General features: G+C 36.1%; 1 protein-coding gene across 1 annotated transcript; it reads right to left on the bottom strand.

Annotated features, from left to right (window-relative positions):
- On the bottom strand, positions 1 to 25,449 carry LOC101425181 (vomeronasal type-2 receptor 26-like). The gene is made up of 8 exons (XM_071210052.1): positions 25,307 to 25,449; positions 23,658 to 23,679; positions 23,154 to 23,317; positions 22,415 to 22,712; positions 19,600 to 20,406; positions 14,867 to 15,091; positions 13,592 to 13,715; positions 1 to 911 (listed from the first exon to the last, which is right to left on the bottom strand). Exons 1-8 carry the CDS (start codon positions 25,447 to 25,449, stop codon positions 1 to 3), a joined length of 2,694 nt encoding a protein of 897 aa, XP_071066153.1.
- Between the last annotated feature and the right edge of the window lie 233 nt (positions 25,450 to 25,682).

Raw genomic sequence — 25,682 nt, 5'->3', positions numbered from 1 at the left:
TCACCTTGAGGAAGGAAGTTTTTCAAGTAATTTTTTTCTGGAATTCCTATCTGATCGCAGTAGAATCACATAGCATTTGGGAAGAAATATACAACCCAATAAGCCAGCACTGGAAGCCAAGATTGAGAAGGCTTCCACAGCCACCATGGGTTTGCCTTTGGTGCTCAGGTAGGTGGGTATGAAAGAAATCCACACACTGCAGAACACCAGCATGCTGAATGTGATCGTTTTTGCTTCATTGAAACTGTCTGGCAGCCTCCTGGCCAGAAAAGCAATCGTCAAGCTCAGAAATGCCAGAAAGCCCAAGTAACCGAGCACACAGTAAAAGGCTGTCGTGGATCCCTCGTTACACTGAAGGATGATTTGGCCAAACTCGGATCGTGTGTCCATGTCAGGGAATGGAGGAGAAGTTCCCAGCCACAGTGCACAGATACATACTTGAATGAGGGAGCCAGTAAAGACGATAGCATTTGAGAATCGGGTCACCATCCCCATCCGTAATGTACTTCCTGGTTTGATGGCTTTGAAGGCCACGACCACGATGAAGGTCTTTGCTAAAACAGTAGAAACAGCCACGGAAAATATAACTCCAAAGAATGTCTGTCTGAGGATACATGTAACAGTATTTGGCTGACCAATAAAAGTCAAGGAGGAGAGGAAACAGAGCATTAAGGCCACAAGGAGAAGGTAACTGAGATTTCTGTTATTAGCTCTGACGATTGGTGTGTCTTGATATCGAATAAATAGTCCTAAAACCAGAGCAGTGAGGACAGAGAAACTCACGGCCAAAAAGACAAGAACAAATGCTAGAGTATCATCATAAGACAAAAAAGTTATGATTTTGAGGAGACATTGATCTCTCTGCTTATCTGGATACTGGTCTTTAGGACACTTGATACAATGATTCATATCTGAAAGGGACACAATTAGATTTATTGAAGTTCATTAGTCATCCCCCAGACATGTGTACAAAGAAATATTTCTTGAACAGAACCACATGTGAATTCCTAATGTACCCATCTTTGTCCATTGACTAATGACATTACAAAAAATAAAAGACCTTTCCCATGAGTTAGAAATCATCTATTGTACATTTGAAAGTATAAAAAATACAGAAAAGGGAAGTTGAATTGAACACTGAAAGAGCCATGAATTTAAAGTAATGATGTGAAGGAAAAACAGCATGTATGAGGAAAGTATTTGATAAGTAGGAAAGGAAGAGAGAACATGTTCTGAGTCTTTTGGCTTAATTTGTGGAAAGAAGCACAATTAAGTGGTCTTAATATTTAGAAATATCTATGTTTCAGGAACTATAATAGGTGATTCATTTTAAGTTATACTTAGTAGTGAAAATAATTTTACAAAGATATAGTATTATTTTAGTGTTTATAGTAATGAACAGTATTTAAAGGAAAAAGAGAACAGTATATGTTTTAGAGATAAACACTTTTCAGAAATCACAAAATAAAAACAGTTAAATCTAATCTTGCATAATTATGATTTGACTTTATTCAGTCAGATGGAGAATGAAATATGGCCTATATTTAATCTGAAAGACAATTAAATATTCAATATGGATTTAACTCCACAAAAATTTTCCCAAAAGTTTGATGAAATATTGATCACTTTAATTAGGTTCTTCTCTGATTTGAAAGAGTGATATTAATCAGTTCTTTGGGGCGGTAATGAAGTATATACAATCATTTATCAAAATTTCCTTGCATTGGTTAGGTTATAATGCCATATATTTTCCATTTTCCTTCCTATGTAATCCTTTTGCATAAGCATCTAGGCACTGGGGATTCCAAGGAAAGAGCACAGGAAATCTAACTTCATGTTAGGAGGAATGAAGAGTCAGTTCAGTAAACAGAATCTGACTTTATTGTAAAAGATATATGGAGAGCTCTTATTTGATTTTAAATAGAGAAGTATATCAGATTTGTATTTTTGAAAGAAAAGGCTAGATGCATTTCAATTATTTGGAATTGGGAGTGCTTGACTTGACTTGGTGAAGATATTTAGGGATGCTTTTAAAATGTTCAGAAGCTATTTTAGCCACTGCAAAGTGAGGAAAATGCAGTGACACAATATATACATTTCGCTGACTTGGTAATCTTAGAGAACGGATGTTGCAGCAATTCGCCCAAAAATCAATGGTAAGGAAGCGCAGGGCAAGAGTGGATAAGAGACATATTGTTTTGGAAGAAAATGTGGTCCTGTGTTGCAGATATTCACTACTTTATCCAGATTGAGTTGTTTATACTTAGTTGGATCTCAGAAGTAAAACCAACTCTGGAAATTTAGGCATAATCACTTGAAGTCCTGGAAATCAATGAGCTACCTGGAAATCAATAAACTAAATTAAAAAAATTAAAAGAACAGGACCAAGATAAAAAATCTAGAATCCATTCATATGAATAACATATAAAATCCAATTATATTACTTGTTTCACTCCAAAGTCAGATATTTTAAAAGTGAAGGTAGAAAAGTCAATGCCTAAATGCCTAAATATTATGAACTTTTATGTCCCTAAACTTTATTCTTATTTGATATGTCCATATTGCCAGAAATATCTCTTCCAATTTTTTATAATCCAAAGAGATTATAAAAAAAATTGTTGTAGACTCCATTAAACACTCCCAGAAAACAAACAAAACCAAAAAAACCCAAATCATATTCTTAACCTATATTCATTTTCCTTTCCCGGTGAACGCATTGTAAAGGGAACCCTTTAACATGCTATTTTTCTAATGGTGTGGCCCCAGTAAACAAATTTGGGCCTTAATCCTTATTTACTGGAAGCTTCAGATTACAAAATCCTATGGAAAAAGAAGAAGCTGAAAGTCTCTCTCGTAGGGAAAAAAAAAAAGTAATCTCCTTCTCCGTGGTAATGTCATGGTAGAGCCAACCATGGGGCAACCAGCCCCAAAATACCAATCTTCTGAAGGAAACATCAAATTTCTGTTGCCTTTACTTGGGCTTTCAGACTCAAAACCAGCCAAATAATTATATATATTAGGTTTGTATTTGTGAAAAAAGGAATTGGAAATAAAACAAGTTATTTATTACCATCCTTAAATCTCAATAGACTTTAAAATGAACAGGGGAGTTGTCCTAAATGATATTGCAGGGACAGATGCTGGACATTATATATCCTGACATAACCCACTGAACGGACTGGGGGAGAGTGTAAACTACAGTGCATACTAAAATCCATGTGGTGCAGCAGTGCAGCAAAATGACAAAGGTTGTTGATGTGGCAGGAATGGGGTGGGGTGGGGTGTGGGGTATATGGGAACCTCTCATATATTTTAAATGTAACATTTTTGGTAATCTATGTATCTTTTTAAAAAGGCAATTAAATTAAAAATTTTTAGAAAATAATAAAATGAACAGAGATATTTGATACCCAGGTTCCACTTCAAGAATGGATTTATCCTTAGCCTACAGCCATCAGCAAATATGGGTTTGCCTCATTTGCAATGAGCCACCTTGCTGTAGAGAACCTCTTACCTGAGCATCTAAAACCAAACAACTGATTGGCATAGACTATAAATTTCCACCCATTTGGGCCCACCAAAAGACAACTCTTGTTCCCCACCTCACTTCCTCTGCCCGCTAACCATTAGCACCTCCTTACACTATAGCCCCTTTTAGCAGCAGCTCATGCTGCTGCCTCCCCTCACCCCTCCTCCTAGCCATTGTTATCTTCCCTCTCCAGCTGCTGCTGTTCTTCCCGCCAGTCCCGCCCACATTGCCAACATGTAATCTGCCTCCCTCCATAGCCACTGCTTGCCTCATAGCCATCCGCCCTTACCCACCTATCCGCCACCACCCCGTCACCAGCCCGCCCCAGCAGTAACCCCTTCCTCTCCCAACCCTATATAACCGAGTGCACTTCCTCAATAAAGTAGACCTGCGCACAGTCCTCGTCTCCGTGGCGTTCTTCCACCGCGCTACGCGTCCCCACCACACCTTGAGCCGCCTGCTGCTGGCTCAAAGGGCCTCCGGCCCCCCGGCAGCTCTCCCTGAGTCAACTGAACCCCGCCGCCTGCGGCGGGCCGCCCGACAGCAGTGACAGCAAACTCTGATGAACCATATATGATACAAATTTTCTCATTGAATAGACGGAGTCTTTGTCAGAAATATATCACTACTTGACCTCCCCATTCCCACAAAACAAGAATTTTCTTCATAAATTCTCTTAATGCCAAACACAATCTCAGAGGCAGCTTTCAAAGAACTCAACCTATGAAAACCTGAAGAATCTGATTCCTTCCAATCCACTAAACTAGCACTGTTAATTTTCAGTTCTAAAGAAGCTTTATAAAATCATTTTTTAAGGTATACCTGGTCTTCATCGATAATCTGAATTCTTTGCTTATATAAAATATCTTATACAAAGTTATTTTATACATTGAATTTGATTATTACATACAAATTTTAGAGAGTTATGAGGGATCATTTGAGGATAGTTTCTTCCAGAGAGAATTGGCATTTGTTTTTATAGGTCATCGGGGTGTGTCACCAACCTTAAGAAACTTATTAAGCTTCATGTTTCACCTGGAAGTTTAAAAAGGTCCTCTGTAGTGTGTTTTTGCTTATATCCCCATGTATGGGAAGGGCTCTGGCTGCAGTGTGGCATTCTGCAACCAGCTGAGTTTGCTCATTTAATGAAACAAACACTTTCTGTTGAGAAAACCACAACAGCTAGGGAGGTGGGGAATGAGGACATCTGACTCTGAAGTCTGCTCGAACTATTGAAAAACAAATGTGTTAGAGATCCCTCAGAAGGGGTTGCAAATTGCCTTTCTGCTAAAATGAACTGATAAAAGGAGCAGAGTGTACACAGAAGAGTGGGGAATCACCTGCTGATTTCCACCAGCAGTTGTTTTGGGGAAGGTTTTGAATTGCCGAAGGTTGCAACTGTAGCCATGGAGGATCACTGGTGCTGAGTATCAGTAGTAGGGCAGTGTGTGGGGAGGTGTGCACTTGGGCCATGCCTCTATTGAATAAAAATGTGTGCATATGGCCATGGAATGTTATCTCATTGGCTGGAGACCCACAGGAAAACCGATGGAATATTGAATTCCCATCCTTTAGAGTCTTGCTACATTCTCCCATAAAGTGGTAAAATTCTCTCGAGTACATGGTCAATGTCCAGCAAAGGAGGAGAGAGCGATATGCCAGGCCTTTGCAATTGATGCTTGTACTTACGAACCTTATTCTTGGGAAATTTAAACTTACCTGGTAATATATATTGCTTAGAGTTACCTCCAGAAAGCATTCTTGTTTCTCAAATGTGGCATCTCTCTAAACCAAACTCAGCTTATAAATTCACTACACTCTCCCCACCATTGGACATACCTTCAGGGCATAAGCAAACATGGCACCAAGGGATTATTACCATGTGCTACCTAACAATGCATTTGGGAAAAAAATACTTAGACCAAAGGTGGGAAATACTAAATACTAATGAATTTTTATGGCTAAGAGATTTCCAAGTGACTTGGGAGGTTGTGCCAGACACTGCACTTATGCATGGTTCAGTAGGACCTCACTGACTGCCACAGTAAACAGGGCCTCAAGCAGGGGTGCTCCTGAGGTCTATAGAGAGACCTCGTGATACTGTAGGAAGGGCAGACAACCCCAGGAAATTGTCACCCCATTGGTAGGCCTAATTCTGGAATATATGATAACCTGTCTTTACAATGTCTCAGTTAGTCTCATTTATAATTTGACTACACATGATTCACCTGCCCCATTTATTTGAACCAATAATTAGCAGGATATCCATTAAATATATGTTCTGGAGACTTAAATATTCAGTCTGTACACATGCCACTTGACACCTGCATCGCAGCAGAGTTGTGGCCAACACCTACACTCCTCTTCATCATACTCACCCAGGACAACCAACCAAAGTATGATGGATATTGCCCATCGAAAAAAACAAGCATCACCAACTACAGGGCAAATAGTATCATCCATCTGTCTCCTCTTTAAATCACAGGCAAAAGGGCATCACCATTCTAAATCCTCAAGATTGAGTAATGAACAAGCATAAGAGGGGACACAATTTTAGACTAAAATAGACTTATTATTATTTTAGTAATAGAGGAGTTTATAAAATTGATATAAATACAGTGTTCACCACAGATTCTGAGGGGAGAGGGAAGAATACATTTATCTTGGGACATTTTTGATCCATTGGAATTGTTCTGCATGATATCACAGAGATGGATACAAGCTGTTATACCTTTTGTCAAAACCTATAAAATTGTTCAGTACAAAGTGTAAATCATAATGCAAACTACGGGCCTTGGTTAGTAGCAATGTCAATATGTGTTCATCACTTGTATCAAAAGTTCCACGCTAATGATTGATATTGTTAATAGGGGAAAGTGTAGGAGGGAAGAGTGAGGTAGTGAGAATCCCCTATATTTTCAATGTAGTAATTATGTAATCTAAACCTCCTTTGAAAATCAAGGAAAGGAATAATAATATGGCAAAGACATTTTATTATACAAATTAGCAGGTGCTACTTGATTTTGTACAATTCTTAAAAAAAGGCAAAGAAAAACATTTAAAAGTTTTAGGGTAAGAGCTAATAAAGGGGGTAGTTTATGTTAACTCTGTATTTTCTTTACCATATTTCTGTAAATACACAACTTCCCTCAAATATAATTATATACTAAAAAATCCTTTATTAATTGTTACCCAGTAAAACTCTTTATTAAAAAGAATAATTCTTACATGGCCTAATTAATAAAGGATTAAAATGAGAAAGGGAAATTTGGCATTATTAATTTTTACATATTTTATATATATATATTATATAAAGATATATATAAAAATATATACATATATAAATATATATATTTTTTTGAGGTTCTAGGGCCAGGGATTGAACCCCGGACCTTGTATGTGGGATACCAGACCTCTCCACTGAGCCACTTTGGCTCTCCTTATGTGTCACTATTTTTAAAAGTTAAGAATTCTGAAAAAAACATGAGAAGAGTGTCTGGAGGATTCAAAAAATTCAATAACATGGGGTAGCAAAAGTCCATAAGCTAGAGAGGGATTGGCAAATGGCCTAAAATTGACAGAGAGCAATTTTTGGAACTGGGAAATGTTCATAATAGAGGTATTTTTTTCTTATTATTTCCTGAGAAATATTCTGCTATCCCTATGAAGATAGGTCCCTACTACATGTTGCTATTTTGGGTTAACTTGGATCATTTTCTTTTACAGTACCCACATAGGGAGGTCTTTTGATGAAAAAACATTTTTTCTTACTTTCTCCAGACTCTCCCATAAACCCACTGTGTAGAGAACAGTTGTGCAACTGAAAGTCTGGCTCATCCTGTAGTCTGGAGATTCACAGTGAAACTACTTGGAAAAAAAAAAAAAAGAACACTTGATTTGATAATTGCATGTCTTCTAAAAACTAGGCCCATAGCAGAGAGTGGCTCCCCTGGATTAAAAAAAAAAGTGATAATTGGTTTTAGAGCTAAGAGAATAATGACAGTGGTTTAATTTTGAGTTATCACACCAAAAATTTAATAAATCTCACCTAAAAAGCAAGTCTTACGTAAAATTATACTCTTTGTTGAGAGCTCAATAAAAACAGATAACTGGTTATTAAAAAGTTACAAAAATATTTAAAAATGTACAATCATCCTGGGATAATCTCATACTTCATATAAAAGCAAAATGTAAATTTGATAAAATGGTTAATTTTTATAAGACCTTAGGAAAACAAATACATTTGTTTTTCCATTGTCCTCTGTGATTCTTAAACTTACAAATCTTCTGACTCCTGACTTTAGTACCTTCATCTGTAAATTTTTCTCTGTAGTTGTTTTATATTCTACTCTTTTTAGATTTTCTTTTTTGTTCTTTCTGTCCTTCCAGTGTATCAGTCCAGATTTTTACTTGATGTAGTTTCTTATATTCCAATATTGATGACAAAAGAGTCCTCAAGGGATTATATATACGCCAAGTATTTTTTCTAGTCTTTTTCAAAAAGCTTAAAAAATTTGTTCTACTACAGGGATCTATAATAATTCCAAATATAACCAAGCTGTCTCAGAGAGCTAGAGACTGGATGATAGGCTTAAAAGAAGTTGGGGGGGACATGAAGGTCATGAGCTGATGTCTACATGGATGAAATCTATGATAAGATGGAGGTAAGTGTTTGTACAGGGAAGGAATAAGGTGGGGGCATAGGGATACCTTTAGCTGGACTTTGTGGGTGTGAGGTAGGCTAGGGTTGGGAGAATGGGTCAGCTGGCCCAAGGAATTGGGGAGAGGGCTGGGGGGAATATTTGAACATGAGAGATTTTCAGGTATGTGATTAAAACTAAAATATTGAGAAAACTCTTTGGAAAATATAATAAAGAAGGATTACCTGTTTAAGATGCATCTGGCACAAAGTCAGGCTTCTAGGGAGTGAGTGCTCCTTTTGTCATTATGTGTTATATCATTGGGTGGAGACCTATACAGTGAGTGTGAAGGTATACCCCCATTTGGGAGAGGACTGATCTCAAACAGAGGGAATTGTGTCCTTCAAGAGAATTGGTGGCTCCCAATGGTTTAGGAGAGTCTAGTTTGTCAAGGCCTTGGAATTGCTGTGAGTATCTGTGAATCTGGTCCTTCAAATAATGAAAATTTATTGTCACTGTGAGCCCTGAGGGGAGGGGGAGAGAGGTATAGAAGAGATGGAATCAGAGTAACTGTGGGGCAGAGGAAATGTTCTGCAGGATTGTGCAGTGATGAATATAGGACATGTTAAATTACACCAAAAATGTATAAAAGTCTATAGGCTAAAATGTAAACCATAATGTAAAATATGGGGTAACTAAAAATTTAGAAAATTGTACAGTCTAAAATATGAACCATAATGTGAGCCCAAATGGAACCATGTTTGAAGCTATGTTTCAATGTGTGCAACAGCTGCAGCAAGGGTAACACGAACAGGTAAGAGGATCATTGCTGGGATGGGGGAAAAGGATTTGATGTTGGATATACAGGAATCCCCTATATTGTATATGTGATTTGCTGTGATCTGAAACTTTTGAAAAGACAAAATTAAAAATTAGAAAATAAAAGCAAGGATGTAGACACTGAAGAAGAATGAAAGAAATTGACTTGCGACTGTACATGCAGGACAATACTTATTGCAGTGATGAAATGCAAAACATCAAAAACAAACCTTTATAAGGTTTTTCATTTTTTTGTATCCCAATTTATTTTTGCTGTATTTTAGTTTTCCTGAAATAGTATGTATTCTATTTCTAGATTTTAAACATATCACTATTTTTCATTTTCCTATTGATTGAATTACACAATTTATTAGGCTTCATTTTTGAAGAAGGTCTGGACCATAAAGAGGTTCAACTATGGAGGGGAGGAACACTGGTGTGCTGTGTTATTGATGGGGGCACATCATTGGGAAGGAGTTCTCCAGAGCATGTATATAGGGTACATAAAAAATGTTTGGGTATATGTTGGGTATTTTCATAGTAGTTACAGTTACAAAAGATAACTGAGGGAGTGCTAAGTTCATAGCCAGGGGAGCTCTATCACATTCGGCAATGGAACAGCAAAAATTCCCCAAGTGCAAGCAAAGACCAACAAAGAAGTATGCTCTAACAGTGATCCCTTGATACTGATGACTATGTTTGTGAACCTGTGTGCCTGAAATATGAACTAGCCCTAAAGCTGCAGGGTGCCTAAGAGTTACCTCCTGAGAGCCTCCATGATGCTCAAATGTGGCCACTCTCTAAACTAAACTCAGTACGTAAATGCATTATCTTCCCCACAGCATGGGACAAGACTCCCAGGGATGAGCCTCCCTGGAGTGAGGGATTACTACTAAGCTCCAGCTTTTAATGTAACTAGAAAAAGACCTTGAATAAAGGGGTCAACTCAGACCAGCAGAATATCTGAGCCTTTATGTAGGATCATGTGTTAAAAACTGCTTTTGGACCTTGAATAAAAGGGAGAAATGGCAAAGACACAAGAGTTTATATGGCTAAGAGTCTTCAAATAAGAGTTGGGAGGGCATCAGAGGGTTTGTGCTTATGCACAACTCAACAGGGCCCCAGAGATAGCCAAAGGAGATACAACCCCAGGTACTGGTGGTCCTGAGAGCTATGGAGACCCACAGGTTCTATGGTAATGGCAAATGGCTCTTGAATTCAGTGCTGTGTCAGTTGGCCCTACTTTGGAATTTGTGATCTTGAGTATGATTGAGTTGGACTCAGAAGTGAACTTTCTACACATGCCTTCCATGTCACTTTTACTAAACCTGTGGTTGGTGCTATGGTTTGTGTACACTCAGGAGACTTGAATCTCTGGACTATTCATGGGCCAGCAGGGCCCTGAGCCTCAGTAGTCTTGCAACTCTTACCCTCTGGTTCTTTGGACTTATCCAAGCCAGTTAACAGTGAGGTGAAGATGGTCAACCACCACACCAAGGAACCAAGAGTACCTACAACTGCAAGCAGGAGAATTGCAACTACCATCCATGTGGAATCTAAGCCACAGTTCTGATATACAGGTGGAGTGGACATCACCATCCCAGCGTCCATAGGATGGAGATATAAAATATGGAATAGAGTGGACTTACTGATATTCTACTATGGAACTATTGTGACTAGTAATGGAAGAAATTGTATCATTGATGGGGAGAAAGTGGCCACGGTAGTTGCTGGGTGCAAAGAGAGGGAAGAAGAGATGTGATGTGGTGGCATTTTCAGGACTTGGAGTTGTCCTGTACGATATTGCAGGGACAGATGCTGGTCATTTTATCTCCTGCCATAACCCACTGGGTGGACTGGGGGAGAGTGTAGACTACAATGTGGACTATTATCCATGTAGTGGTGCGGTGCTCTAGGGCGTGTTTGCCAAGTGCAATGAGTGTGCTATGGTGGTGGGTTGTTGATGTGGGAGGAGTGGTGTGATGGGGGGGGTGTGGGTTGTATATGGAAACCACTTATATATTTTTAATGTATCATTGACAATTTGATGGCAGCATAAAAATCTAAAAACCTAAAATAAAAACCACACTGCTATATTTTGCTTAACTACAATTTCTTGCTTCACAGTGGCTTCAGGTCTCACTAAAACAAAATTAGAATATTACCCAACTAAATTACAATATTAGGACATCTATTGCCCACTAAAGACTACAAGATATGCCAGTGTAATATTCAGCCAATTTTGCAGGTAAACACGGCCTATTTCTTTTCATAATGTATGTTTGGTAATGGTTCCTGATGGGTCATGGACTCAAACAAAAGTGGCCTGCTTATGGTTTCTTACGACGAAAATTTTTTCAAAAATTAAACTGAACTTTTGTCTAAAATTAAGTATACAAAGAAAGATTTAACACTATTTACTTATGCTACAATTCTTTTTTCTAGGCTTAAAATAAATATGACCTGATAATTAAATGTTGGTGCCTGCCATTAACAGAACAATTTTTTTAAATTAAGAGATTCATGACTATAATCAAAACCAAAATATCTCATAAGCAATTGATAATTCATTCTTTGAGGTTTTATAACTCTCTACTCAGATATCAGTAGGCTATTATAGTACTCATACAAGGCAAATAGATGACAAGTAGAACAGACTAGAGAGAATTAACCAAACCAAAATTGTTTGACCAGATCAGTAAAATTGGTAAACTCTTAGCTAGATTGAAAAAGAAAAAAGAATGCAATTAGATAAAATCAGAAATTATCTCTACTGAACTTTCATGAACTATAACCAATATATAGTAATATATACATTAATAAGAGAGTGGTTTGTGGCAAGAATACATCAAATGTAAGGTACTGACTATAGTTAGAAGTAATAGTTGTATGATGTACTTTCATAATTTGCAATAAAATTCCTAAATAAGGCAAGGTGTTAGTGGCAGGGCAATGCATGAGAATTCCTTATAGTATGCATCATTATTTTGCAAACTCACAACTTCTCCAATAAAAAAAAAAGCAATAAGGGTGTAACAACAGCTTATAAAATTAATGTACTGTAAAATAACATTACTATTCAAAAATTATATTTATTCTTTGCCTTGGTAAGATATTTAAAGGATATTCCTATACAGCAAATATTACAATAAATTTTTATAGTCATACTACTACAATCCTTTAGATTTTGTTATGCACATTTTACTTATGTAGATGGCTATAATTTGTCCCCAAAAAGGTAGAGCCAACAATAGAAATAATTTAAAAATCATAGTGTTATTATTTTACAGTAACAATGAGGGAAGTATAATGGTAAATATAAACCAAAACATTTAATAATTATTTCCCTTCTAAAAAAGGAAAAGAAACCAACCCCTTCAATTCTTCCCTGCTCTTAGAATATACTTCAGGAAACCTGTCATTGTAAATCCTTTCTCTGCCCATTTGAAGTGTATATAAATCTTTTGAAAAGCCAAATATTCATATTGCCACCTTCACAACCCAAAAACCTCTTCTTCAAAGTCACGGTAGACAGCTTTCTGAAATGTGTATATCAAAAATATTCACAAACTTACCTCATTTCCATGAGCATTTAACTTAGGCATCAGTGCTAAATTATAGCTATGTTCATGTCATAGAAAAATGAGAAGTGTTATTTTTTTCCTTTGTATAGAGGAAATTAGCAAACAAAGAGACCACTCAAATTACCAGTTACTTTTAAAATAAAAGATGGGTGGCAAATGGTGCTCTCAAGTCCTCTTAATTGAGGATTAGTTCCTTTACCTTTAAAGCTGGTAAAAAATTGTTATACCTACTTGGCTATATAAAAGGGTGATGTTTCTTTCTTTCTCTAAAATGTCTTTGGCAGATTGCCTGTGACATATCACATTCGGCTTTAAGCTTATGCAATAGCAAAATTGTATTGCTTTTTCTGAAATTGTAGAAAGATTTTCCAGGTCATAATATATATTGCTTCATTTTGATTGTATTTCCTAATACAAGGCAACAGCAAAAAAAGGGTGTGTGTTGGGACTAAAATCTTCCTCATGGATAGTGATAACTTAAAAATGAAAATGTTTTAGTTACTCAAAATATTTATTTATTCATTAAACAATCATTTTCAAACATTCTCCTGAGAACAGCAAACTCTCACAAATACTGCCACTGTTGGTTATAGATCGCTAGAAATGTATCTGAAATTGTCACTGGGGTGTAAGGTTATTAAAAGAATTTCTGATTTAACACACTCCTGTATTTTGTCTACTATCTGTCCTTTAGCTTGATAATCTTGGCAATTTCATCATCTGCAAAATTGATCTGTAAATGAGGTAATGTACATATATTGCACCTCCATGTTTTGGGTTTTTAGGACACATTCAATATATAGTGACTGGGGTTATTCTTCAACAATAGAGAAATTAGAGAAAGGTAAGAGGTAGAAAGAGAAGAAACTGAATTCACTACAGCTAACCTCAAGATACCTGAAAAAAATAAGATAAAATAATACATTCACACCTGGCATTCACACATACCCCAAGGAATGATCAAGTCATTTCTCATTGTGTACTATCCTACATTCAGAACAATCTTCACATTTACCAACCTGTTTGATTCGCAATCTCTCCATCCGGACAGGAAACACAATTAAAACAACAAAACGGTTTCCCTTCTTGAGCTGCTTTGCTGAATCCAAGTGGACATTTTTTACTACAAACAGCAGAAGGAGTCTGTTCAGAGCAAAGAGAAGAGGTAAAACAACTCCAAAAGAAAATGTAGAAACTATATATACATGGGAAATGATATAATTATAAGGAGATTTGATCTTTCAAATTATTAACAAGTTAGCACAATTTCTTGGTTACATAAGGGCTTAACCAGAAACTCCTGAACTTTGGAAGTCATTTAATTTTTAAAGTTTTCTCAGTGATGATTATGTTCATCACAACTAGACTTCAGAAAGTTCTGTTCTTTCCATAGCAATAACAAGAAGAAAGAAAATTAAACATCCTTAAAATAGGTACACTCAAATGGTAAAACTCCCACATCATCATGTCCAGTTGCTGAGACTGTCTTCATCACAAAGCATTCATTTCCTTTCTTTCCAATCAGTACTTCATATTAGGCCCTGTGCTGGTCTGAGTCTTTTTTGGAAAACAGAAAATTATATTCTTAAGCTAAAATATTCATATGCATGTAAACCTATTGAAGGTGACACATTTAGTAAGATAGAATTACAGGACCTTTTGATTAGGTCACTTTTAATTGGATTGAATTCAGTTGGGAGCCTTTGATTGGAGTTCTTAAATGAGGGGATTCCAAGCATATGTCCTGTCCCTCCTGCTATAGTCTTACATAAAAGGAAGAAAAACACACAGATACAGGGAAAGAGAGCTGCCATTTTATCCTGCCATGTGAGTGAAGACTCCAGTGTGTATCTCTGCTCATGACATGATTTGGATATCTTCAAAGGCTTGGAAATGTTTACTTCTATCCTATTTAATGTATCTGCTACAAGACAAACAAATTTCAGGCATATTGTTCCCAACAGCCTTCAGTAAACTAATATAGCCGTCCATACCAGGATTTATCAATCTTCTATCTACTTTAGCACATTGATGATATTAATTTTCGTTGCCATGAAAGAAACTGATCAACTTTGATCATTATAAGGACAGTTTTTCAATGGTTTCAAATAACTCAAAATAAAAGTATTCACCACTTTCCTGAGCCCAAATGATCCACCATCCAGGTTTAGAACAAAGGACAAATTAACAGGAGTATCTGCATAATGGAAGTCATAGGCAGCTTTTTCTAAAGATAACTACTGGTCATACTTTCTTCTAAGAATCACACTTAGGTATCTGTTCAAGTTTCTTACCTCATTGTAGTATTCAGGCCACATTATCTTTCCATCATTCAAGAAAAAGTGCTGATTATTGTGAGATTCATAAATGAACTCTCCAACTTTTACTTGAGCTTTCCTATCATTCAGCAATGACTGATAGTTCAAGATGTCAAACTTAGTTGATGAAATTTTCTCATTCACAGCTTTCTTATTGGCAACACTTCTTTCAAGTTGATGCTTTTGCAAAAATGGATGGAGCTATGAGTGAAAGAGAATTCAAGAACACATAGGGTATAGAAAACTGAATGAATCTTATTTCTTCAATTGACTTCTATTCCTCCAAATATAAGTTCCAATGAAAATATTCTCTTGGAACTTATTTTAGAAAACTCTTATATACAGAATCATATGTATCAAATATGGTTCTAAAAGTTTTAAAATATGAACTTAAATATTCTCTTAAAAGTCAATGAATTTGTTACAGATACCATTTGGCTTTTAAAATTAAAGAAACTGAATTTCCCAGTTCACACAGTCAATAAGTAAAACATCTAACTCCTTGAGCATTAGGTGCTAATTCTTAGAGTAAAACAGAACAATGTATGAAGATCAATTATTTTCTGTATGAGAGAGTTAAAAATTCCTGGGTGCCCAGTCTTAGAATGTCCTCTAGAATTTCATGAGTTTTACTGCCAAGAACTACAAAAGATTCTCACTACGAATATTTGAAGACATTAGAAGATGATAAATATTAAGAGCAACTCTCTGTGCATTGCTGTGGTGGGGATGATTGTGCATGTCTCTTGAGCAGTCAAGAAAGTCCTGGTTTACAAGGGAGATTTGTTTGTTGGAAAGGGACATGGGTATAAGTGGACGAGAAGTTTTAAACTTTCTGAGAAAGATAGTCCTCTTCCTGCCCCCACTCACTCCAACCAACAGGAGACTAGTTATGGTTAAAATTTTAGTGTCCTGGCAAGGAGCCCAGGTGAGCTCACTCGTGGTTAATACAGTACTTGTATCCCTCCCTGCTGGGGCAAGGCTCAGGAGAAGTCTCCATATCCACGGGACAATGAGGACTAGAGATTATAACTGTTGAGTACAGAAGTGTTCTGGTAATCACCAAAGACACAGAAGATAGAACTTTGCCACTCAGTACATCCTAATGAAAAAAAAATGACCCTTTCCCTGCTGCTTTTCAATGGAAGAATAGGGAAGTAAGTAGCTGGTAGTAAGTGGAAGAAGGAGTGTTCAGATTCATATAGGGCAGGCTCCAGAGCCCCCTCTGTATTGACTCTTATGAAATTCCCTCAATAAACACCTCAACTCTGCCCTCTCAGGGCAAGACCCTTCTCCAGATGAGGACCCAGAAAGAAGCAGAGGTGCAGGAATGGAGCTTCTGAAAGCCAGGTCTGAGGCTGACCTATGAACATCTTAAGACAGATGCCTTAGAAGATATTTTCGTGGTTGAAATCATGTTCATCAGAATTTAAGAACTTTCATGAATGTGGCCATAGATTTCTGCAAAGATGACAAGGAATGGCTGAACCTTGCTCTGCATAGTTTTCATATGAAGGGGAGGCTAGAGAATTACAGAAGTCTAGTTTTTCTAGGTTTACGCTTTTCTAAACAAGATATGAGACCTTTTTAGAGCAAAGGAAAGCATCCTAGATGACAAAAAAGAGAGATGAGAAGTCGGCTGTTCCCAGATGTGGAGCATGCACAGACACCAAAAAGGATCACAAAACGAGGATATTTATGAAGAAACATTAACGAAGACAGTGCTAATGGAAAGACTTAAAAGACATGGTCTTTAATGGTCCACATCAGAAGAAACTGGAGATGTAAAAACTTGTTTGAAAGGAAGCTGGATGTTCACATAGAAGAGAGAATATGAACTTTTTTGATTTTTTATTTATTTATTAATTTTTTATATAAACCTTTCGTACTGGTAAGTAAAGCTTTAAAATGATGAATTGTTTAAAAAATACTAAATAATTCAGTAAGGAATATATAGAGAAATGAATCTTTTTAATGAAATAAGTGTGAGATAACATTCATCGTAATCTCTACAATTAAACAAGTCATAACAGAGAGAAGTCTTATGAATATATCAAATGTGGAAAAGACTTAGGCAGAGTGATCATCTTATTCAAATTCTGAGAATTCAAACTGGAAAAAAATGTTACGGATGGAAGGATTGCAGTAAAGCTTTCTGTCAGATTTCACATCTGGTTTAACACCAGATAGTTGTACCAGAGAATACATACTGGAGAGAGCAAATATTGTCCCAGCGACTACATACTGAACCTTATGAGTGCATTCAATATTGGAAGCCTTTTGCAATGGCTGTATTGTTTTTGACAACAGACACTCACTCTGGCACAAAATCATGTGACTATACTGAATGCGGGGAGACTTTTAGAGAGAGGGTATCCCTTACTGAACATCAAAGTGGTGTACTGGCAAGAAACTCAGGAATATAATGTTTGGGGGAAAACTTTTAGCCTCCATAAATCCCTTACATCACATCAGAAAATTCATACAAGAGAGAAACTTTAAGAATATAAAGAATGTGCAAAAACCTTCACCCACAGGTAGAGAAGCTGTCAGGCAGCATGCATATTTTGGGCATCATCAGCAAATTCAAATTGGAGATGCATCCTCAAATTTTCCCTCATTCTCATTCCATCAACCAGTACTAAATATTCATCCTTGATTACATTGTCCTTTGTCTAATCCATGTGCTATCATTATAGTCCAAGCAAATTATTTTTATTTGATTTTAATTTTTTTCTCTTTCTCCTCTCAGGAGCATTGTTAGCTCAGTAGCCAGCTTAGTCTTTCAAAAATAGAAAACTTATACTATAATATTTCCACAAAAAGATAAAATATACATAGCAAAACTGGACAGACCTTAGAGGAAGAATGGACAAATTCATTTAAAGGAGAATTGGGCTATTCTGCAGTCATAGTAAAGATTTTAACATGTTTCCCTTAATAGCTATATATAACTAAACACAAAAATTCACCATGATTCATGAATAAAATAAATGCAAAAATATCAAATGCACTTCTGTCAATCAGATTGAAACAAATTGAAAGGATGTTTTAAGAATTAATCTTTTATATACTTACAAAATATTAAATATTTGTAATGGGATTTATGGACCTTATGCAAAACTCACACACTGGAAAGTAGAATAAAATTATTGTGAGAAATTAAAGATTTAAATGAGTGGAAGGATATACCATGATAGTGGATTGGAGGAGTTAATGTTAAGTAGATGTTAATTTGTACCAAATTAATCTTTAAATTTTGTGCAGTACCCTGAATTTTTCCATAGGATTATCTTTGTTTTAAAATAGAGAAACTATTCATAATATTATTATATGTATGTAAAAGATCAAGAATTAGTAGTTATGGAGGTATGAGGATGGAATTCTAAGGTGTTTGCAGTCTTTCTTTTTGAAGTATAAAATTGTTCAAAAATTTTTGAGATGATGAATGTACCATTTTGTGATTACACAAAAATCCACCTATTACTGATCTTGGATGAAATAACTAGAAACAGCTCTATACAATGGAAGACACATAGAGAAATTGAGAAGTAAGGAATTTTCTTGTTTTTTGTCTGGTTTTGTTTATTATTATTATTGAAAAAAATGAAAATATTTTATTAATGATTAGACTGATGAAATCATGAATATATGATTATACCAATATCACTGATTATACACTTTGGATGTATTGCATGCATGAATACACATCAATAGAGTTGATTTGTGTTTTTAAAAAAGCCAGTGTTGGAGGGATGAGATGCAAGTGGTTGAGCTCCTGCTTCTAAAATAGAAGGTCCAGGACTGGACTTTATTTGGTACCTCTTAAAATACAATACAAAACAAAATAAAGCAAATGAGCAAACAAAAGAATAAAACAACTCAGGTAAGCTGTTGTTTCTGTGTTTGAGCGCCAGCTTCCGTATGGGAGGTTCCTAGTGGTCAGTGATACAAATGCTTTAAAATTCCTCATAAATAGTAAAGAAAAAGCTCCTTCTATTTTTAAGAAATCCTGATCCAAGTATCTTAAGGACAAAAATTAGAGGAAATGCAGTAAATGGGTTATCAGCAGGATTTCATTCCATCTTCCATAATTCAGTAGATAGAAAAATAGACCTGGTTTAAACAAACCTACTTAGAATAGCTATATTGATATTTAAATGATGTGACTTGAAGTCATGCTACACATATTCTGGTTTCATTTTTTAAGAATAGACTTATCCTTTCTAAAACCCATTTAACAAAATAACAACCATGTAAAACTGTAAAATGATATAAATGGGTCAAAATACACCAATGAGTCTCTTCTAGTGCTCTGTACGTATGCCTGTGAAAAATTTTAGGTCAATGTATTAAATTTCCCAAAATAATGAAAGAGCACATGAAAATAAATAAATTTTCAATGATGTATGACAATTAATGACTCTTCCTATTACTGATTAAATACCTCTCTCCTGATATGTAATAATATTATGCATAATTTTAAATAAAAAATAGTATATTGTGAAGATGGGAATAAGGGACTTATTGCAACTTAATTTGTTAAAAATAAAGAAACACTTTGTTTTTTGTGTGTTTTTGCTTTTTTTTTCTTTTTAAAATTTCTTTTTTTCTACTTTGAATAAAAGGATAAAAAAATCATAAATCCAGAGATAGGCTGGACAATTCTTGTCAACCATCCAAGGCAAATTAAAGAATGTGTTTGCTACCTGCCATGGATACAGAGCCAAATTTGCACTTTTCTCCCCTGTCTCTTCTTCCATTTTCAGTGCGAGTTCTTCTTGGAGCGCTTGGGCGACAGCATACACAGCAGCATAGACGTTGTAACTCTGAGGTGACATTTTCATGTCCCAAACACGAAGAGGTCGAGTCTCCAGAGTGCCATTTTGTTCACATTGTTCCAATTTCCTGATCCCCGTTAGCTGCCAGAATGGACAATCAAATATTACAGACCACATGTCCTGAATAAATATATCATGAGGATATTTTGCAGGCTGAACACTTTGGAGAAAATCTTTAAAACCAGGAATCTCATCTACATGAAGAGAAAAGGATAAGCCTCCTCCAAGACGAGAATAACTTTCAAGGCCTCTTATGGGTGGTGTGGTTATGTCCCAATCAGAAGTTGTAACCCAGACATTACCAAGTGGAATATCACAAACGACTCTAAATGACCATCTTAGTAGAGAATAGGTATCGCCAAGTACAATAATGACATTTATTGTCATTAGTCTTTCCCTGAAGCGCATATCAACGTCGCGTTCAGCAGAAAACTCTAGAACCCTCTCTGTAAAGGCAACACAGAGTCCATTGTGGACCATTTCCTCTGACATACCCCTGAGGAAGTTTTCCCCTCTGATGTCATCTGCAACCACAAGGCCAACCCAGACCCAACCAAAATGTAGCAGGAGTCGAATAATCCCCTGATGCAGAGCTGTAGTGCTCATGGGAAACTGGTAGAGAGACGGAAACTGGACTCTGTCGTTGAGACTCTGGTCAAACGTACCGTAGCTGATCTAAAGAGAACAGAAAGATACTGCTTTTATGAAATCCTGATGTTTCCTCATGAATCACTTACTTTGTCTTACATCTTACATGCATAGCGGAAGAACTGAAAAAAAATTATAAATAACTATAAAGAATAGCAATTTTTCATATCATTCATCACTTAATTTCATTATTCACACTTAATTTCAAAATTATGTACATAATTTTCACTGTTCATACTCAATATATTCTTGCTATTCCACTGTTCCTCGTAACATTCCCTCTTGAAACTAGTCTATCAGGCTTCTGTCCCCAACTCTGTAGCACTTTTTTTTTAAAAAACTAGGTCATTAATTACTTCTAAACTGCTAAATCACATTAAGAATTATATCACCTTACCCATAATCATTCTTTACTGATTCTTCCTCAGCATTCAATCTGCTTAATGCATGAGTTATTCAGAGTTCAGATGAGCATCTTTTATCATTTGTCACAAGTATGAATTTTTTGAGTGATCATATTTAGCCACATATATAAAAATGACAGTCAAATTTATATGACTCGCCTATATCTTAAGCCAAACTCTAGACCCATAAAGCCAATGGCATATCAATGTTTAATCTAAATTCCACTGGTTAATAAGCCTCACACATACATCAGCTGCTGAACAATTAGTTTTGGAAATAATGCTCAAAATTCCTTGACTAGGTAGGTGGATGAATAGTTGGTTTAAAAAGTTGATAAAAACAAAACAAAACAAAACAGAAAAACCTGCAAAACTACAAATGTATTTTAAAATATATAGGTGAAAGTTTGTCAAGCTTTTATAGACATGGCACAGAACATAGTAATTCAAGCGAGAGATCTGAAAAATAATATTTTAATAGGCACACTCAAATGGACAATAATTTAAACTGGAAAAAGATTAATACAATTTTGATATTTGTGAATATTGGTCTTGGGTACTTATAGCCTCTACTTTCTAATCTAGATAGTTGTGTATTTGTTTAATTTTTCCAAAATAAAAAAAATAATAAATATGTGGCAGAAAGGCTTGCTTTCTTTATTATAGATAGATTTTGCGGTTTATGAGAGTAGGGTAAAGAGGATGATTTTTAAAAATCTTATTAAAAGGATAAAATTACTACATGCCTATTACATAAGGAAAATATAACAATAAAATATGCAAAAGAACACTAAAATTGACTAATCGTCATAAGGAAATTCAAAACGAGTAGGAAGAAAACAACACAAATACCTGAATCTAGTTGGCAGATGTTTTGAAAATAGTTGACACCCAAGATGGCATGAAGGAAATAAACTGACATGTATGTACTAACCACTGCTTATAGAATAAATTGATTCAATTCTAAATGGCATTTCACAATTCTATATTAAGCCTAGGAAACATGAAAACATTTAAAGCAGAAATGGCAATACGAGGAAAATGCATAAAGGAAATTAACATGGATAAGTATAATTTTTTTCAAAAACAGAAACAGAAACAATCTTTGTAATGGGGAAAATGGAAGCAACCTAAATATCTAATTATAAGGAATTAGTAAAATAGTTTTGTAGAGGTAATATTGTTTTGCCATTTAATATGATTTTAAACCAGAACAATTTATCATGAGAGCAAAATGTTAATAAAATGTCATACAGTTAAAAATGAGAATAAGGTAAATTGTCAACAGAATCACCATTTTTGTAACATATTTATGACACTCTATAATTATATGGAAAAAAGAACAGATTTTTACATTAATAAATCTTAACAGAAATACTCCTTGGCTGTTGAAATCATACATTGCCATTATTTTTATCCAGCTTGTTTTCTCCATTATAAACATTTTCGAAAAATAAATATTCTTAAAAAACACAATTCTCTGTTAAGTATAATTTGCATTTTAGAGGAAAAAGGACAATTAAGCAACATTTTAAGAAATCAAGTACTTTTATCAAAAAGCATAAAGTGAGTAATTTTGGTGCTCATTATTATATTGCAAATTAACCTGAGAGTGAAAATTCTTTATTTACCTGTGGGACATTGTAGAGACTGAGGATTCTGGAACTCTGGGTTGATATTCCAGGTGAAAGTCCTCCTATTACAGCCATCAGCTTGTTTCTCTTCTCAGCCCTACAATTATAATTAGGAACTGGAGGAAAATCCCCTGAAAGCAAAGACATAGAACTCTCTATGGCTTTTACCTCAATAAAGTCCACGTTGAAGAGATGGAAACCCAGAGATATATTGGGTAAGATATGGGGATCCTTCTTGATTTCATCAAGAGCAAAAACCATGGCTAGGAGATGCTGGTAGTGCTTAGTAAGATCCCTAAAATGTAACGGAAAAGACAGAGCTTTGGATTTTGATATTTGAAAAGCATAAAGTCATGCAAATAAAGCACATGATTATATAAGAGAGTATCATATGTTGAATAATGTTGGTCAATTTGGTCCTTATAATATCATAATGTGCCAGTTTAGGCTGTTCAAGGTGCAGCATAGATGTGAGTTATAAAGTAAGGTCTGGGAATGAAGGAAATGGAAAATGGCTCCTTAAAATTCAGACTGTGTAGTGTGCCTTCCCTAGATAACAGATGACATTCAGGAAAATATACAGAAAAAATATTTTGACACACTCAAGCAGATCTCAGTGCAATGGCCTAAGTCATTTCATAAAGAAAACTAATCCTCAATTGTGCATTTTGAAAAGTGCTGTCTTCATATTTCCTTTCCTTTGGCATGGAAATGCCTTAGATGAAGTTACACTTACTTATGAACTGTTCTCTGTTCTTTGAACAGAAATGTAAAGCCGTCTACTATTCTATTATCAATACCAGTCACTCTTAGAGAAAAGAGCCCACCAAGAATGAAGTCCCCATCTTCATAGTAGCCAGGAGAAGTATTTTCATGCACTGACTGCACAGGATTGTGTTCCTGGGACACAGAGAAGAGAACAAACAGCAGAGGAAAAACAATAGAAAATTTCATATTAACATTGATAGGTGTTAATACCACTAATAAAATCTCAGAAGCACATTCTATTTGGAATTCTTATCATAAACAATGCAATCTTTAGAGAATCTTTCCGACTGGACTCAAAACAAGTTCCTATCTACTTAATGTGGGGCAACCTTATAAAGCATTACCTTAGTCCTGCTGCAAAAGGTATGTAGACATTCCTTTCCTTAAGGGCAAGTGTTTGCGTTGCACCTGCTCAACCTTCAATTCATTGCCCATTTGCACAGACAGTGTGGATCTCCAAGGGGTCACTAACCTCAGGCTCTGCACCTGGTATCCTGATTCAAGTAAGAAAATCACTTAATTGAAACAAAGTTTGACTCATACAAAAACTCTTAGCAATTTGGTATTCTCAGCAGGTTAAAGAATTATTAGGAATGCTCAAGAGATGCTTTTATTTAAAGTCTGTAAATTTCTGTGCTGGAATTGTTCCTCCATGTGTCCAGAGCCTCATCTGGACAAGGTTTTCATTATTACATATGTTTTACTGAGGTAGATCATATGAGGTGGTGATTAGGATAAGTGTAGCAAAGTGTAAAATTGTCTAAAGATATACCACTTTTCTTTCAATATTTTAACTCTTATATAATCTGAGAGAAAAATTATTCACGGTTGTTCAAAGAAAATATGAAGCCAAAGAATTTTCACGTGACAATACAATATCTGATAATTTCACAAAAACACTTATTATATTTGTCTTGTGTAATGCTGTCTTTCACTTCCTTTAAGGCTTAAAGTTGTAATACATAAAAACAAGCTTAAATATGTGCTATTGAGAGCACAGATATTACCCCCACTCTGTATTTAACAGATCCTGTTCTTCAAAACAAGAATACAGGGCTCTTCACGGAGCTCTTTGGTTCTATGCTAATGCAAACTCTTATGTTTCAGACTGGCATGAGACTAGATCAGAGCATACCAAAGCAAAATAATTTGTAAACTTACAAGCAATTTTATTTTACTTTTTTGCATTTGGTGAATACATTTTGGAGCACTACTACACCACAATGATAGTAGCTTACATTATAGTTTACACTCTTCCCCAGTTCACCCAGTGAGCCATGGCAGGACATATAATGTCTAGCATCTCTCCCTACAATACCACACAGGACAACTCCAAGTTCTGAAAATGCCCCACATAATAACTCTTCTTCCCTTTCCCTACCCTCAACAACTAAAGTGGCCACTTTCTCCACATCGATGCTACAATTTCTTCCATTAATAATCAAAATAGTTCCATAGGACAATATCTGTAAGTCTACTCTAATCCATACTCTACTCCTCCATCCTGTGGACCCTGCAATATTTATTACAATTCCACTTCTATATCTAGATGGGGCTTAGATTCCACATGGATAATGGATGCAATTCTTCCGCTTGCAGTTGTAGATACTCTTGGCTCCCTGGAGTGGTGATTGACCTTCTTCACTCCCCTGTTAGCTGGCTGGGGTAAGTTCAATAAACCAGAGGGTAGAAGTTGCAAGTCTGCTGAGGCTCAGGGTCTGGCTTGTCACAGAGATTCACGTCTCCTGAGTATACACCAACCCCAGCACCAACCAGAGGTCTGGTAAAAGTAACAGAAGAGGCATGTGTAGAAAGGACACATCTGAGTCCAATTTCATCACACTCAGGAATACAAATTTGAAAGCAGGGCCACCTGACATGGCACTGAACTACTGAGCCATCTGCCATGACCATAGAACCTGTGTGTCTCTGTAGCACTTAGGGCATCCAGTACCTGGGTTTCTATCTACTTTGGCTATCACTGGGACCCTGCTGAGGTGTGCATAAGCATGACCCCTATAATGACATCCTGTCTCTTTTTTGGAGACTCATAGCCATATAAACTCATTTGTCCTTTCCATTTCCCCCTTTCATCCAAGGTCAAAAAGCAGTTTTTCACACCTGATATTCCATTCAGGCTGAGATATTCTGCTGGTCTGAATTAACCCTTTGACTTTAAGGTCTTTATATAATTTCATCATCAGCTGGTGCTTGGTAGTAATCCATCGGAGCCAGGGAGGCTCTTCCCTGGGAGTCACGCCCATGCTGGAGGGAATGTAATGCATTTATATGCTGAGTTTGGCTTAGAGATTGACCACATTTGAGTATCATGGAGGCTCTCAGGAGGTAACTCTTAGGCACCCTGAAGCTTTAGGCCCAGTTCATATTTCAGGCACACAGGCTCATAAGCATAGTCATCACTGTCAAGGGCACATTGTTGGACGATCCTCCTTTATCGGGCTTTCCCATTGCACTTGGGGAATTGTTTTTCCATTGG

The sequence above is a fragment of the Dasypus novemcinctus genome, chromosome 20 (assembly GCF_030445035.2).
Source record: "Dasypus novemcinctus isolate mDasNov1 chromosome 20, mDasNov1.1.hap2, whole genome shotgun sequence".
Classification (NCBI taxonomy): Eukaryota; Metazoa; Chordata; class Mammalia; order Cingulata; family Dasypodidae; genus Dasypus; species Dasypus novemcinctus.
This window is presented reverse-complemented; position numbering and strand designations above follow the sequence as displayed.

Coding starts and splice junctions, on each gene's coding strand:
- LOC101425181 (XM_071210052.1), bottom strand. CDS start 25,449: ATGGGCGTGACTCCCAGGGAAGAGCCTCCCTGGCTCCGATGGATTACT. Junction 20,407..22,414: donor GTCTCTACAATGTCCCACAG/GTAAATAAAGAA, acceptor TGTTCTCTTTAG/ATCAGCTACGGTACGTTTGA. Junction 912..13,591: donor AGAGATTGCGAATCAAACAG/GTTGGTAAATGT, acceptor TGTCCCTTTCAG/ATATGAATCATTGTATCAAG.